This window comes from Molossus molossus, unplaced genomic scaffold (assembly GCF_014108415.1).
Source record: "Molossus molossus isolate mMolMol1 unplaced genomic scaffold, mMolMol1.p scaffold_m16_p_12, whole genome shotgun sequence".
In the NCBI taxonomy this organism is placed as follows: Eukaryota; Metazoa; Chordata; class Mammalia; order Chiroptera; family Molossidae; genus Molossus; species Molossus molossus.
Genome location: NW_023425347.1, coordinates 98,361,482 through 98,378,556, shown reverse-complemented (window position 1 = coordinate 98,378,556; position 17,075 = coordinate 98,361,482). Strand labels below are relative to the sequence as shown.

General features: G+C 41.2%; 1 protein-coding gene across 20 annotated transcripts in view; it reads left to right on the top strand.

Annotated features, from left to right (window-relative positions):
* Nucleotides 1–17,075, top strand: part of KIF1B (kinesin family member 1B) — a 146,137-nt gene that overhangs the window by 107,374 nt on the left and 21,688 nt on the right. For 8 of the 20 annotated variants that reach the window (XM_036255558.1, XM_036255555.1, XM_036255557.1 and 5 more), the window contains 12 exons: nt 588–766; nt 1,443–1,580; nt 3,058–3,306; nt 8,224–8,342; nt 9,298–9,383; nt 9,725–9,854; nt 10,034–10,196; nt 12,310–12,400; nt 14,121–14,239; nt 14,852–14,907; nt 15,353–15,553; nt 16,963–17,071. In XM_036255558.1, coding sequence (XP_036111451.1) covers nt 588–766; nt 1,443–1,580; nt 3,058–3,306; nt 8,224–8,342; nt 9,298–9,383; nt 9,725–9,854; nt 10,034–10,196; nt 12,310–12,400; nt 14,121–14,239; nt 14,852–14,907; nt 15,353–15,553; nt 16,963–17,071 — 1,640 coding nt within the window. The remainder of the gene's footprint in view (nt 1–587; nt 767–1,442; nt 1,581–3,057; nt 3,307–8,223; nt 8,343–9,297; nt 9,384–9,724; nt 9,855–10,033; nt 10,197–12,309; nt 12,401–14,120; nt 14,240–14,851; nt 14,908–15,352; nt 15,554–16,962; nt 17,072–17,075) is intronic. The other 12 variants (XM_036255560.1, XM_036255567.1, XM_036255561.1 and 9 more) reach the window with 3 other exon arrangements.

The window sequence follows — 17,075 nt, the reverse complement described above, 5'->3', positions numbered from 1 at the left end:
ACCCATCTCAGTTTATAATTATTTGTTAATTACTCCTTCCTTCAAGCAGACTAAAGGAAGGCAGCGACTATGTCCTTTTTAAATTACTATTGTATGTTAGCATTTAATTAAATATTTGTTGGTGAAAATATAAGGTGGTAGTGAGGAATAAATGACATGGTGCATGCAAAGCACTTACCATATAGTTGTAATTCTCTGAATTTAAAATTGAAAACTGTGGCATGTTCCCCTCCACCCACCCATTAGTGAGAGACTAGATAGAGATGCATTCTTAAGTCTTTTGTATAAGTTCTACAAAAGTCTTCATTCAGTCAACCAAAATACATATTGCGATTTTAGTTTGTGCAAAAACGTTGTCCCAGGCTAGGAAAACAAAATCTTAAAATAGCTTAATTTGAAATTAGGATCATTCTCTATGATGAGTTTATAAGTGGCCAGTGTTTTACAGTTAACACAAGCTATTTGTTTAGGATATATACTATATGTTTGACTTCTTTTTCATTGAGCATGATTATATCACCTCATCTCTGATGCTTACATGCTGAAAACAAAGGCCAATTGGTCAGTGGTTTGTTCTCCCCATTTAGGTGCAGTTTCAGTTTGTGCTGTTGACTGACACGTTGTACTCCCCTTTACCTCCTGAATTACTTCCCACTGAGATGGACAAAACGCACGAGGACAGGCCTTTCCCTCGCACAGTGGTAGCCGTAGAAGTCCAGGATCTGAAGAATGGAGCAACACATTATTGGTCGTTGGAGAAACTCAAGTATGAAAACATTATCCATAAAGCCAGCTGTTTTATTTAGGAAATAGTAATGGGCTCGGGTGGGCTCCCTCAGACTCTCCTCTCTGAGATGTTGCTGTTGCTTCCTTTTTTGTGCTTCTAAATGCTGGTACTGGCCAGTGATATTACTCTTCTTCCATTTTCTTCTAAGTGAGTGAACCCCACTCGGCAAACACCTTTGTCATTTGTAGATAGGATTTAAATTTACCCTCTGTAGACCCTCTTATATTTTAAGTGTTTCAATTGTACCTATTTATATCTTGGATCTAGTAATTACTCATCTTTTGTGTCCTGGAGCTCAGGATGACCAGTAATAAACAGGAAAGTTATCATGTAGCTTCTTTTGCATTAACCATGATGAGGTACTTTTCACTGTTTCAGTGTATTTGAGATGTCCTACAACATTGAACAACATTTCTCCTGTGAGTTGGTAGAGGTTAGGTAGCCATTCTTGACTTATCTGTAGACTCAGACACTTTGAATACTGTTTTGGTTTCTGTACCTTTGGCCTTTCATTTTATTTAATATCATTAAATGGTGGGAGCAGTTGGTTTTTTTATTTGTTTGTTTTTTAATTTTGCATGGAACATACTTCCAGAGTGAAAGTTGAATGCATTCTTACGCTATCAACCCCGTGCACTGTATGCTCACTCCATAGGCAGAGACTGGATCTGATGCGAGAGATGTATGACAGGGCCGGTGAGATGGCCTCCCGCGCCCCAGAGGAGAGCGAAGCCACGCTGACTGGCAGCGATCCCTTTTATGATCGGTTCCATTGGTTCAAACTTGTAGGAAGGTATGTGATGATTTAATTTGATGTCTTCCTTTTAAGTAATGAATGGTATTGCTTTAATTGTTTAAAATTCAGCAAATTTTACAGAAAGTTAAAAGCAAAAGAGTATACAACAGCCCCATTTATAATCTGGTCCACTCATACACAACCACTCTGTCATTTGATATTATTTCCCTTCGGTTTTTTTTTTTCAACATGCATATTTGTTTAAAGTCTCAAAATTTCAAACCAAGTAATTGATAGTCTTCCCAGAATCTTATCTCATTCACAAAATGTCTTACAGTTGAACAAAATAGATTTAAAAGGAAAAGAAAACCTGTGTCTGCATCGTGCAGTTTAATACCACAGTGTGACTTACAACTTATCAGACTGCATCCTCTCCATGAGCTGAAATGTCCTCACCTTTTTATTTTTATTTATTTTTTGGTTAATTCTCACCTGAGGATACTTTCCATTAAGTTTTAGATAGAGTGGAAGGGAGGGAGGGAAAGAGAGAGGGAAACATCTATGTGAGAGAGACATACATCTATTAGTTTCCTCCCACATGACCCTGACTGGGGCCAGGGTTCGAACCTGCAACCCAGTTATGTGCCCTTGTCCAGGAATTAAGCCTGTGACCCTAAACCAGCCAGGGCATGAAATGTCCTCATTTTTTTAAAAGCCATTCCTCTCACCATAGTCTTTGCCAAGGGTGAATTAATTGCACATTTTGATAGTCCCCTTGAGCCTTCGAGGGTTAGAGTTTAAAAAGCCGAAAAATGTAAGTTTTGAGCCTAATGATTTCAGAATTTAAATTGTTTTAAAATTGCAAAACGTTTCTGAAGGTTTTTTTTTGTTTGTTTGTTTTTTGGGTCCATGCCCCTAGCGGGAACCGTACCCAGGACTCTGGTCCGCAGGCCAACGCTCCCAACTGCTGAGCCAGATAGGCCAGGGCCGTTTCTGACAGTTTTAAAGGAAGAGCTGAAGTCATAGTGAAAAAGATGAAGTCTTTTCCACTTCACTCTGATAGTGGAATGTTTTTAAAGAGATGAATTGGCCAAACATGTTTACCTACACAAGGCACATCCTTGCTTTGCCATATACCAGTTCATCCACTCTGTTTTCTGCTCCCGGATGATACGGGAATTGGAATAAAAATTTAGACCTCGTTATTTCACCTAATGTTAATACTCAGTGGCTCCTTTGAAGCCTGGCTGCTGATCTTTTGTGCATACTGAGGAATAAAAACCTTTCGAGCACATTATTTTCTGGGGATATTCTACTCACGTGTTTCCTTTGCTTTCTTATTCTAAGGGTCAGTCCATGTTCCCTTTCACCTGAACCAGATGATTTATGCTTATTTTATCCTTTTGCTTTTCCACTTGCTTTTATTGTGTTGATTCCTCAGTGGGTTCTGTGCTGTTGGCATCTGTAGCTTCCTGTTTAACCAACTGTTCCTCTCTCCTTGGCTGTGTCAATCTGCATCTTACCTGGTGTCTAGCTCCCCCATTTTCCATGGCTGTGTGAATGAGCGCCTTGCCGACCGCACACCCTCCCCCACTTTTTCCACGGCCGATTCCGACATCACTGAGCTGGCTGACGAGCAGCAAGATGAGATGGAGGATTTTGATGATGAGGCGTTCGTGGATGACACCGGCTCTGACGCAGGGACGGAGGAGGGATCAGATCTCTTCAGTGACGGGCATGACCCGTTTTACGACCGATCCCCATGGTTCATTTTAGTGGGAAGGTTGGTGAGGTTACTGTGAGAAAGGCAAAAAGGGACCAGCTCTTGCTTGAAAGAGGCTCCTTGTGTAATTTTGGATGGTCTTGCTTTAGCCCATTCAATTCATGACATGCTGATCTGGCTGGAGAGAGTCCTCAGGCCTGTTCGTGAGGTACTGGGTCTCCTTGCTGCAGCATACGGCAAGTGTGTGAAGACTACACGGAGGACCCCTTGTCTTCAGTAGCCCAGTAATATTCTTCTGAAGGAGGAAACCCCAGAGGAGAATGTGGTTAGAGTCAGATGTTGTAGGATTGAAGAACGGGCCTGTGGTCTGGTGTTGCCTTTCAGTAGGAATGCGGGGAAGGAAGCACAGGTGAGAGCTTGAGAGAGAGCAGAGCAAGCCCAAGGTTAGGCTCAGTGATTCGTGGCATCCGCAGGAATCAAGAGGACCAAAGTGCAATCAAGAGTAGTATCGGGTTTTACTTTTTGCTAGTCTGAGTCTAAAAAAGAATCAAGAATATGAAGTTTCCTTTTCATCTCAAATGGATGCCTTTCTTTGGCCAGTTTCACTCAGCCTGTCTACAGATCTTTGGCTTCTGCTAAACTTTACCTACAGGCTTTGTAATGATGAATCTCATAAAATTATCTGTTGACACCATCAACAATGGATATTTGTTCAGCAGTACATGAAACTGCTTTGTGTTACGTTTAGTTCACCAAACTGAGGCATTGTCTCTGACTCCCTGTCAGTGATGCAGAACTCCGTGCACGTGCTCTTAACCCCGGTGTCTTTGTCTATACCCAGTGTTCACGCCGAAGTAATTTTAATCACAAATTCAACAGAGCAGCACTCACTGGATTAACCAAAGAGTATGTTCAGGTTTTAAGGTATTAAACTTAACTTTAGTGGTTGATTAGAACCATGTATTGTTAAACCCTTTCAAAATAAGGGAATTATGTCAACGTTAAATGGATAAGCACAAGTTATCTACAAATTGAAGTGCAGTGAGTCTCCTGACCCAGTAGAAACAACATAAGGTTCTAACACTTAGCTTATATTGTGGTGTTGGTTTCCTGGTGAGAACTATATAAGTAATGTAGAAGTTGATCCCTATTATGGAAGTGGGGAAAATAAAAGCTTTTTGATAGAAATGAAAGCCCCAATTATGACACTGAGTAGTAATTTTAGTCTCAGGGTTTTTCAGTGGTAAGGAGACATTTGTTCAGTTTTCCACGAATAGAAGGATCACACAGCCATGAATGCTGTTTTCTACTGGTGTATTGCCAGGAATAGACGCTTAGAATTTCAGAGAAGCTGATTTATATTACAGTTGAGAAAGGTAATTCTGTGTACAAATAATGGGATCATGATGCTTTCTTTACTTTATGACTGCGTATGTGCTTCAGCACATTTCATCCTATGCTACAAGGGTCAGAAGCTAGCACCAAGTTTCTGTCCATAAACGGTTTGGTCCTGGGGCCAGCTGCACAGCTCCCAATGCTGCTTGCTCAAGTTCTGCACCACACAGTGGGGGATGGGGAGGAGCATCATTACTTAGCTCTGTGGGAAGAACACTGACCTACTTGTCAGGAGGGGCCTGGGTCCTAACTTTGGACAGGCTGCTTAAACTGAGGCCTGCTGGGTTCTCAAGTGTAAAATGAAGAGTTAGGTAGGAAAAAAGGAGCCTTAAGGATCTTTTTTATCTTTCAGATTCTGTCATTCACACTGGCAGGGGGTATCCTGGTTAAGAGTTCTACTCAGGAACATTTGTGTTTTTAATCAGTTGTATAGAAAACTTAAGTCAGAGCCCCACTTAATGTGGACATTGACTGGCTTAAGATATATGTATTATTTTCTCTCTAGTTTTATTCATTTTAATCATATCAGATTTAAGTGAAACTATAAAGCCATCAACTGTACTTTGATTTTCAAATAAAATATTTATGGAGCTATGGCTCAGGAATTGACCTTTCCATTTGTTTGGGTTCCCAGGTTCTAAACCTAACCTTGGCTTGTAAGAAAGACGTTAGAGGAGGAGGTGAACTCATAGCAGTTAGTAAAGTGAAGGGTAGCTCTTTATCTTCCCTCTTGACTGCATTTCTCATCTACAGATTATTACAACAGTGCAGCATCCTAGTTATAGAGTGGCCATTGTGCTTGCATGGGGAATGCCTCCTTTCCTGTTCTTGTTACTCACAGGATTGGGTTCCTCTATTGGCATGTAATCACAAATACAGTTCACTTGTAAAAATTTCCGGATTTTCTGAAATTCCATTTGTAACTTTCATTCCTTGGCTGCCTCCGGTGAATTTTTATATGAAAATTATAAGAGCTTGTCCCTTTAGCTATTCTCTTATGGCATGCTGGGATGTTATGACCATCCTACATAATTTGGGATGACATGTAACATATTTAAGATACTCTTCTGGGTTAAAAGGGAGCAAAAGATGATTATTCTGTGACCTAATTACCTGAACTGGCACTCTTTCTGTAACTAGAACCATAATCATGCTGATTTTTCCTATCTTTATGTTGACAAAATTTGTTTCCGTTTTTGAAGTAACTTCACAGAACTTTCTGCTAATATATCCTTTACGTCTTTCCTTCTTTCATCCCTGTTCTCCTTCAGTCTGCTAGGTCAAGGTTTAAGGACTCTCAAGAATCTGGAGCAATTAAACTTCAGAGGAGAGTTTTTATACAGCGTTGATACACCTGCCACTACCATAGAATTACAGAATTCTCTTCTAAAAGGAGACATTTATACCAGTACTTCTAGTCTTCCATATTTGGGCTAGCCATGGCCATAGGCAGAAAGGAGAGGCTTGTCTTTAATATCTGCTCAGACAGTGCTTGCTTGTGATGTGCGTGTGTGAACATGATAGGCGGTGCCTTCAAGTGGTACACTTTTAAAATTAAAAACAGGGTTCCTGTTTTTGAATAGCTATTTTTACGTATGAAAAGATAACTATACAAGTTTAGTTAAGAATCTAAACATATTCTATGTAGTTTTAATATTTATTTAATATTCATTGTGAGTAAGGCTTCGAAAAATCAACCTAGTATAAAGTTGAATGGCTTTGCTTCTGTTTCCGGTGGAAGCCATTTTTCTGGAATATCTTCTACCTGTACTTAAAGATAGAGGACAATTTTCATTTTCCCATTTACTCATATATTTAGATGTTTGATCGCTCACCAGTGGCCAACAAGACCAGACATGGTTCCTACCCTCATGGGTTTCCAGTCTGGTGGGTGAGACAGACAAATTAAATAATCACATAAAGAAGGAAATGTAAATCATAGCATTGCTGGAATCATGTGTTACTGAGTTCATGTAACATTGCGGGGTCCAGTCATGAGAGATTGGTGTTTGGAATAAGACCTCAGGATGTGGAATTAAAGGCACGAGATGGGTAGTGGGTTTCAGAAAGGACTGCAGGGCAGGAATGAGCATGTGCGATAGCTCTTTATGGCCAGGGCGTTGAAAGTGGGCAAGTCTGGCTGGATGTGTGCTGACTTTGGAAGTGAAATTACCCATTCGGGACCTTATGCCAAATTCTTAGTCTTTAAACTCTGTCACAGTAATTGATGTTTGAGAGTCTTGTTTGTAATTTTTAAGAAGATTTTTAATTTTTTTGTGCAACAAAGCTTTAACCCTTTGTTTCTTAGCATTGCCCTCCCCCACCTTTGGAGCAGACTGAAAGGGAAGTAGATATCGTTTGATCTGATTTAATGTTCATTTGCAGTTATTTTATTATACTTTTCATTCATATTTCATTTATGCTCTTAAAGTTTTAACATTTGTTTTTCTGTGGTGTATTTTGTCTACTTTCAGAAGTATTTTCATTACTTTGAATTGAAATCCCAAGAATCCACTCATCTTCCTTTTCTCTTTGTTTTAAAGTAGATTTTTCAGAGCAAGAATAGAAGCAAACAGACATGTGTGTCACATTTATTTATGTGTGATTTCTTGATGCAAATGTTTACTCTTTGTCTTGTGTTCAAAGATCAGCATGTACTAAGTGGGATAACAGGAGTAACAGTAGGAACTAGATTCTATTTCCCATTCACTAATGGGGATAAACACACTTAAGCTTTGTGATCACCAGTTTTTATTACTTACAAAAAAATCAATAGCTACAAAATAATGAAAGAAGAAAAAAAAAGAATATAAATGTGATAGGACTTTGCCAGTTTGTTTGAAATAGAAAATGTTAGATCCGTAACTTACCTTTTGTATATGCATTTCTGAATTAGGTTTTGGAATTGGGAGCAAAAAAGCAACCCTTTAGGGATCAGCTGTCTTCTCCCTTGGCGTTTATCTAGATTCCCGTCCAGAGTCCCCTATGAGCTGGCTACTCAGAAACTCCTGACTACATAGCCTCTCTGCCCACATGTGTCATAATCCTGCCTAAAGATAATAGTCATTTTTCAGAGTAAAAATAAAGACCCATAACACTGTGACTTGAAATCTAATTTAGACCTATTAACTGTATTTCAGGCACATTCTTCTGCCTTTTTGTCTCCCGATTTCTGTTTTATCGGGAAAAACAAAACAAATCTCTTTATAATTTCTTACATTAAAAAGTTAAACTCTTTAATTGGCTCCTTTTCCCCCACCTTTAGCAGTATTTATAGACCAGTATCTTCACAGTCTACTTCCAACTGTTACTCTTCTACCTACAGTAGTAATTTTTATAGGGACTAATTAATTTGGTGTAAGTTGGTCTCTGTCAACTGTTACCGAGCATTTGCATTGTTTATGTATTATCTGTGCTAAAGAGACACTCGAGGTAGTCTGAGAGTCCAGAGCAGAGAGAGAGGTAACCTCAAGACAGAACCGAAAAGCCAACTCAGTTTCAAAGGTCTTTTCGATGAATCTGACAGCCAGCTTCTCCGTCTGTGGGATGCTCAGATGTTTGTCTCCCGGTTTCTGTCTCTAGGGCATTTGTTTACCTGAGCAATCTGCTGTATCCCGTGCCCCTGATCCACAGGGTGGCCATTGTCAGTGAGAAGGGTGAAGTGCGGGGATTCCTGCGTGTGGCTGTTCAGGCCATTGCAGGTAGGTGGCCCTCTTCTGAAGTGAGAGCTGGGTACTCTGCCTGGAGACAAAGCAGGCCCTTCTGTATGGACCACGCTGCAGTCACACACACGGCTGCGGTGTGTCTGTCTGTCCTGGGGAAAGCCTTCATTGCTTCCTTTCTAACTGTTGTTGCTGTGTGTCAAACACAGATTCTGTTCAGTCTGGGCTACTGCTATTTTGGAAAAATGGGTAAAGGGATTTTCTTTAACATGAAAAGATAACTCTTGGATTGACTTTATAAAACTATTTGCATTTTAAATAATGTATATTAACTTCTTTAGAAGTAACAGGATTTTCAGGACTTTCTCTTGCCTGATTTTCTCTCAGGATACTTCTAGACCTTTCTGTCCTTTGGCTATTATTTTGTAATACATGTATTGAGAGTGATGCTTCTCCATGATCCAGCCTACATTCTGAGGAAAGAATGTGGCCATTTCTTGTAATTAATTTTTCTGTCTTACTTTCTAAAGCTGTGCTGTGTGTGGTGACCTTTCAGCTTCCCGCTGGAAATCTGTGACACGGTCTCCAGTGTGGGGTCAGGGAAGTCTCCACAAGTACAGTCTAGTATTCTGAAATATTCATTATTTTCACTATAACCCTGCCAAGTGAAGGGATCAGTACTTTAGATAGGACATTTGAACAATATCAAGAATAAAACTGATTCTTTGCTAACTCGTGTCATTTGAGCTGAGGAGATTGGTAAGGTTACCTGAGTAGAGTTAGAAGCAGCCCATGTGACTTTATGCTTAGGTCTCATTTTTTCTTTCTTAAGCAAAAGGACTTATCCTTTGGCATCTCCTCTAGTATTCAAGTTCTTGGAACCCAAGGCTCCACTACTTCATTATTTATTTTATAATCCAGTAAGAGTCATACACTCTCTGCCCCATATGTAGTCTTATTTGATCTTTGCTTATTAATATTTTTTTTTATCTAGCGGATGAAGAAGCTCCTGATTATGGCTCTGGAATTCGACAGTCAGGAACAGCTAAAATATCTTTCGATAACGAGTACTTTAATCAGGTGAGAACCCTTCCAGGGAGAGGAAAATCTAATGGAAGTAGAAGGAAGTAGACAGGTTTATAAGAAGGATGTTCAGCACTGGAGAACAGTTTTTCTGCCTAGAACTACAAGGTGTAAGTAACCATAGGATGTTTGATAGACTTTGGTATATGTCTAAGAACTACAATGGTAAAGGTAAAGGCCCAACACGTATATTGCCTTTTCTCAGGCAGCTCTTAATCCACATAATTTTGCAGTCACTGTTGGTTGTTAGGCAAATGAACAAAAGAAAGGAAACTGGGGGGAATGTATTATTATACGACTTTATCATCTACTCCTCCCCACCCCGCCCTTGTTTTCAGAGTGACTTCTCTTCCGTTGCAATGACTCGTTCTGGTCTGTCCTTGGAAGAGCTGAGGATTGTGGAAGGACAGGGTCAGAGTTCTGAGGTCATCACTCCTCCAGAAGAAATCAATCGAATGAATGACTTGGGTACGTCACCACAATTTACTGTGATTAGGGACATTTTCAGAGAGGTAAAAATATTGACCATTGTCAGGGAGATTGTCACTTTCATTCACTAGGAATAGGAAGACTGCCCTACTCTCTCCTCTTTGAAGGTGGTCTGTGCATTATTTGAACCAGATGTGTGTTCATTTGATCCTCTTCAGATTTGAAGTCAAGCACTTTGCTGGATGGGAAGATGGTAATGGAAGGGTTCTCTGAAGAGATTGGCAACCACCTGAAACTGGGCAGTGCCTTCACTTTCCGCGTGACAGTGCTGCAGGCCAGTGGGATCCTCCCCGAGTATGCCGATATCTTCTGTCAGTTCAAGTAAGCCGTCCCTCGCTCTGCCTGCCCAGGGGTTCACCTGATGATGGATGTCCTTGGTGCTTGTAGACTGCTTTACCTTTGTAAGATACTAACGCTCCTGAGAAATAACGACTCCAGTCTTTGAAAGCAAATACTTTCTTCACTCAAGAAACCTACAATAGAATGAGACAGAGTTCATTGTGTCTCAGAATGAGCAGGAGGGATGTGGCCATGCCCCCTGCTAGAAGGTTCCATTGTGGCCTGTCCCTCTCTGCTAGGAATATAAGCTCTGATCCAGATAAGCCTATTTATTAGTTTTTTAATGCTCTTCGTGCTGAATTGTTTAGTCACCAATTAATACTTGGGAAAAAGGAAATTTAAACATAAACTAATATTTTACATCAATCAAAAAAAGAAAATGATACTATGTAGAGAGGCTGTGACAGGTTTTATTTATCTTACACTTAATAAGCTCTTTCTATCCTGTAACCCTCTTGACTCTATATTCTAGGTGCTCACTTCTCACAACCTCCTGAGGAAAACACTTTTTTGAGAATGTTGCATATTAATACCTCCAAGCATCAATATATTTTGCACAACTTGGAAAGGGCCATAGTACAAGAGAATGAAGTCCCATTTCTAAAGCCCAGTTTGCCACTGGTGCCACCAAAAGGCTGCTTCAGAGTTCTGCCATCCCTGTCCCTCATTATGTGGCCTTCCTCGGGGTCCTAATGCAGTTTATAAAGTGTTGCTTTTAAATAGAAGTTAGCCAGGTCCTGAATTAAATGTGATTACTACATAGTAAGCCACTAATGTAATTTGCTGTGACTCATAATTGTTGAAATATTATCCATCTAGTATAGGTTTTGCCCATTTAACATATTTTCACTTAACCATCTTAAATTTGGAGTGGGAATCATTTTTTTAAAACTTTTACTATTCTAGTCAGGCAACTGATATATTTTATGGGAAAAACCTACTTGGTTAACGGATGTCTGAAGTGACAGTGGTATGTTGACTTTTGTCCTAAAACCTCCTAAAAAGAGCAGCATGTCCACCTGGCGTCGTAGCTCTGGAGAAAAGGGCAAGGTGACTCATATTGAGAGAAGACTCTTAATTCTTTTAGAGTGTTTATAAACTTCTGGCCAGCATGAGGAAGACACAGCTGTAGAGCAATGTGACTATTTCACATGTCCCCCATGTGGAACCCCAGGGTAATTGCACCTGCTCCAAGCAGAGCTTGGAAGAGTATAAATCAGAGATCACCCACCTCTGGTGGGTGCAATGTGTATAGTCCTCGGACTCAGTAATTTGGAAGACAAGGAGTTTATAATCCACATCTCTCTAACCCTTAGTCAACTTATTCTTTTTCCCTTTTTCCTTTTGGGAGTGTGGGATGTCCTTTTGGGTGGATATTTCCATCATATTAAGGATGCTTTAACTCCCATTTTTTTTTATTTGAGATTTATAGTAGGGAGGGAGAGAGGATAATGAAACCTCACTATTTGCGAGAACAAATAAACATAGCCCACTGATTCAACAAACATTTCAGGAGTATCTTCTAAATCTCAAGCCCTGTGGGAGACACTCACTCTCTTTTGGGGAGATAAGCATATAAATACAAACAGTGAAATCATCACTATTGAAGAAAAATAGGTTTCTGGCACTGTGGGAACACAGAACTATTTGGGCGAGTCAGGCAAGAAGTGGCATTTGCATCTACTCATAGCTGGTCTGAGAGACTCCTAGGCAAAGTACGCCATCCACTGGCTTTAGTACTACCTTGTAGAAGCTCGAGTCTGCCAAATCATTTCTACACAAACCAGTTTCATAATTCTCAGTGAAAAACTACAAAGAACAAAGTTCACTGAATTCACTCTCCACACTCTGAGTCAGTCCTGCATATACATCCACATAGCCAAGTGATCAGGGTCAGTTAATTTTCCATTTTTAAAATAAAATGTAAAATGCTATCTGAGTGATATGGGAATGTTTTGACAAAGATTTGTAAGTAACTTGCTCAATTAAAGACTGCTTAAGTAGGGGTTTCCATATGATCCAAGTCGAGCTGTTACAACATAGATCCCCATGAAACCATTTAATGAAACATTCATGTATCTTATTTTCCATTAAGCTTTTTGCATCGCCATGATGAAGCATTCTCCACTGAACCCCTCAAAAACAATGGCAGAGGAACTCCTCTGGGCTTTTATCATGTGCAGAATGTAAGTGACATGGACACTTTTGCCAAATGTATTGTGGGTTTGTGGTACCGTGAAGTGGCTGGTGTGAGGCAGTCCTGTGTGGGTGCCCTTGGGCTCTCTCAGCTGAGGAAGGATGATGATCCGAGCACAGGGGCGCTCTGTGGGGAGAATAGACAATGGAGGGAGTGGCCAGAGCAGTGAGCTCATCCTCAGAAGATAGCAGCTGGCCTTCTCTGAATTACAGTGGGCCCCATGAGTAGTGTCCAGGTTCATCTGCTAATAAAATCTTCCATCACTTTAAATGTAGTGAGTTGTTTTTAGTGTTTTCTTCTTAGAAAAGGAAGCATTTTAGTATGAGTTTTGTTAAAGTTAATGTATTTATTGTCCTTTAAACTGTAAGGTACTTTCATTGTCCAGTTGCAAATAAGATAAAAACTATTAAATACCTTTGTAACTAAGATTCAGATTCTGCCTTCCTTGCAGCTGACACTGTGACTCCGTTAGTGCCTCTCGGCTCTTTCATGTGTGGAGTAAGAAAACAGACCTTTCATCTAGGAAGGCTCACTCAGACTCTGTTCAAAAGTCATCTTCCTCATCCTAATAGCTAACATTCATCGAGAGCTTATTTTGTGTCAGGCACTGTTAAAAGGGCTTTTTTGGGTCTTAATCCATTTAATCCTCACCTTTATGCCATAGACGGCCATAATCCCCATGTTGCAGCTGTGGTGACGGAGGCCCAGAGCAGTTAAAGCACTCCCCAAGGTTACAAAGCTAGGAAGAGGCGGCAGTGGGCTTGAACGCAGAGAAATGTGGCTCTGGCTTCCAGGATCTTCACTGCTGCGGGAAGCGGTCTCTCAGTCTCTTGTTGGCCTTATCCACTCTCTCAAGTATGAGGGGCAATGCCAACTTCGGAAGTGGAATAAGCAAACAAAACACACTTTTCTATGTTTCATTGTATAAGCATGAGCATGCGTATGTCCAGTAAATATTGGTTAGCTTCTGTGCACAAGGACTGGGCCTGACACCCTGGGGAAGGCACAGGTGAATCTCAGACAGTTATATTCCCAACGAGCTCACAGTTAGGATAGGGACATAAAATGCTTATTGAAACAATAAGACTAAAGACATTAGAAAGGTATTTATTAAATGCAGTGGGAGTCGAGAGAAGGGAAAGCTATTTCCATTAACAGAAGATACTTTGAGTTACTTTTTTTGTTGGGGGTGGATGGTTGGGTATGGAAAGGAGGTGAGAGAACTTCCTGGAGAATGTAGTATAAATAAGAAAAGGTGGGTCACACTTGGCATTATACCTGGCACGTGGTGAACAGTCATGTTTTCCTTGTTGTTACTGTTTGGGCTGGGCCTTGAAGTCTAGGGATGACTTTGAGGTATGGAGCGATGGAAGGCCTTGCAGGCAGGGCTACAGCCTGGGCCATCTTAGGGCCCAACAGAGGAGCGAACAAGTGAGTGATTAAGCTGAAACAATAAGTGTGTGAAGGGAGCAGTGGGGCGGGAGTCAGTTCAGGCGGATGATGGAGGGTCTTGAATGCCTGAATCTCAGTAAAGTTATTTCAGAATGAAAACCGTAGAGGAGCCCCTAGCTTACCTTCGTTGTGGGAGGCATGCGCAGTAAAATACCCTGCACATTCTTAATGCTCAAAAGTGCTCAGTTCTGATTGCAGCAGAAATGTCTGTTTTCTCATATCTTTTCCTAATCTTGCTTGGCTTTATTCTTTCTTAGATTGCAGTGGAGGTCACTGAATCGTTTGTGGAATATATCAAAACCAAGCCTATAGTGTTTGAAGTCTTCGGGCATTATCAGCAGCACCCACTTCACCTGCAAGGACAGGACCTTAACAGGTTTGGGCCAGATGAGCAAAGATTTTTGTTGCTGATATTATCATTGTTGTTGTTGTCACTTGCTAGAAAGGAGGAAACCTTGAGGAATTAAGATAACTAAACAACAGCTTTATATGTTACTCTGTTTTCTCTCTTCAGAAACTTCACCGTTTTTTCTAAGCCACCTAACCACTAATTGTAGGTAGAGTGAGTTGAATTTTGCCCAGGTTATCTTGAGGACCATATTGTTGTAGGAAGAGACTTTGAGTAGGCCAGAAAGTTGAGGTGACAGGGATATATAATATGAATCGTATATAATTGTTTCCTAACCACTTAGAACTTTATAGAGACATCAGCATTGGTGAGAGCATTGGGGGCACTTTGGGATGATGGCAGAGGGTCAGTGTTAACAAAAAGCTTTCCTATTTCATTTATTAGCTATGACTTAGAAGGGAACTTTCTTCAGAATGACTTAGCCTCCGTTTTACTCCATGGAATTATGTCTGGTAACTGATACTATGCTGGAGTTGAAAATACAAACCATGTGTGTCTAGAGGGGACTTAAACATGCCACTGTTATCCCTGTGGGACTCTGTTTTGGTCTTTAAGGGCTTTGTCTTCCTTCCTTTGCAGTCCACCTCAGCCATCCCGACGATTCTTCCCTCCGCCCATGCCGCTCTCCAAGCCAGGTGAGCGCTGGCTGCGTCCTTTGCGTGCTGTCCTCTGTGTGACTGCCTCTCTCATTCTGAAAGGCTTTTCAGGCAAAAATCATACGCAGATTCTGCTCCATTTCTTGTGTCCTTTCATATTCTTGTATCGAGTAAGAACTGCAATTCTTGGCTCCTGACTTAAAAGAAGTAATGAGAAACAATAGGACTCTATTCGTGCCAATTCTCTGGACTTACTGTGAATTTTCATAAGCTCCCTGTTCCTAAGTCTCTTCACTTTGTATGTAACTCCCCATAACTGTCCGGGAACTGGGCGTTTCTTTGCATATTAAATTTATCCTGCATGTTCATTTATTGTGTTTTGATTTTTCTTTGTTTATTTTCATCCTTTTCCCTCGTTGCCCACATTCCCACCCCACCCTGTTCTCATTCTCCGCCTCTGTACTCCCCCTCTGTCCTGCCTCAGGCCACGAGAGAAAGGTCGAGCTGATCCGATTTCTCGTGTCTGGCTATGTGAATGTGCATGTGTTGGACACGTTTTCTGAGCACGCCAGTGTGCTTGCATCCTCTGCCGCTGCCACCTTCCAGGATGGGGCTGACCCCGTGCCACCTTTTCTCTTTCTGCCAATCCCCAGCTGCCAGAGCGAGAGGGTACCTAAACGAGATGGTTAGTAGCTAGATTAGCTCTGCCTTAGATGTAGAACCAGCCTCAGGGCTTATCCTAAAGCCTGGCCCTCTGTGGGGAACGTCAGCCTTTCTGTTTGCTACTTGAGCTAAGTCCAGAGCTCAGCACGTTGACAAGATCACATCCCATTTGCCTGAGAGAGATTTCAGGAAGCACCCTGTCTACTTGGGCCTCTTTCATATCACCCTGGGGATGAGCGCTCCTTACATTTGTTTGTTTGATGTCTTTGCAATAGTATTCTGATTGTAAAGGTTTCTACTAGTACATGTTTTTGTTTTTGTTTTTTAATGCTTCTGGTTTTGGTTTCTGACCCTTAGATGACCACTAGAATCAATAACCCTATTTTCCTCTTGACTAGCATCACCGACTCATGGAATTCAGCCAGACTACTCACATGAACAGGGCTGTGTTACCCATAAAGCCCCTTTAGGTCCATTGTGTCAGTGGGCCCTCATACCACCTTTTAGAACTAGCAGGCGAAATATTATCTACATTTTATAGATGAGGAGACAGACTCCCAGAGGTTAAACAACTCAACCAAAGTCACATAGCTCTTTAGTGGTTGGGCGATAATTAGATATAAAGACACTGGACTCTAACTCCAGTGCTCCCAGGTTCTGAGCAGAGAACCCCCTTTGTACTGCCGATTTTAGGTTTTCTCTGCAGTGTTTCAAAGTGACCATTATGTAGAATCTGAAATTCTTGGAAATACTGGATTTTGGTTAATGTATTTCATCAGTATAGGTAAGAATATGGAATTTAAATCTGAAGAAAATATGTAACAAGAGACTTACAGAACTCTGTGTTTAGAGATCAGACCAGTGGTTCCCAAATTTGTCTGCACATTGGAATCACCCGGGGAGTTTCAAACCTCTCAGAGGACTGAGTCCCACCCCTAGAGATGGATTTAATTGACCTGGGGTGTGGCTTGGGCTGTGCTATCTTTAAGAACCCTGGGTGACTCTTGTGGGCAGGGAGGTTCAGGATCCAGTGGGTTGGAGGGTGGGTCTGTCCTTCCCCACCCCAGCTGTGAGGTATGGGCCCTGCCCACGTTGGCTTTCGAGATGACGCTCTCTGCGTGCCGCAGAATTCAAGCCTCTGAAGGTTTCTAACGGGTTTGTGAACACATTCACGCTACACGAAACCTGTTTTTCTTATCATCAGATACAGTTTGCTGAGAGAGAAAAGATACTCTCCCATCTCCTTGTTCTCTGAATTTGAGATTCTGACATAGTTGATGCTGAGGTGTCTCTGGGTCTTCTGTGTTGATATGTATCCCTGACTCTTGCTGCCTTTCCCAAGTGTGTCCTTAAAGACTGACATTAGAGAAGCGTATGCTTTTACTTAGTAGACTTGGATCAGATTTTGACTTTTGCTAAAACTTTTAAAAGTTCCAGCCACCAAGTTAAACACCATGAGCAAAACCAGCCTTGGCCAGAGCATGAGCAAGTACGATCTTCTGGTTTGGTTTGAGATCAGTGAACTGGAGCCTACAGGAGAGTAA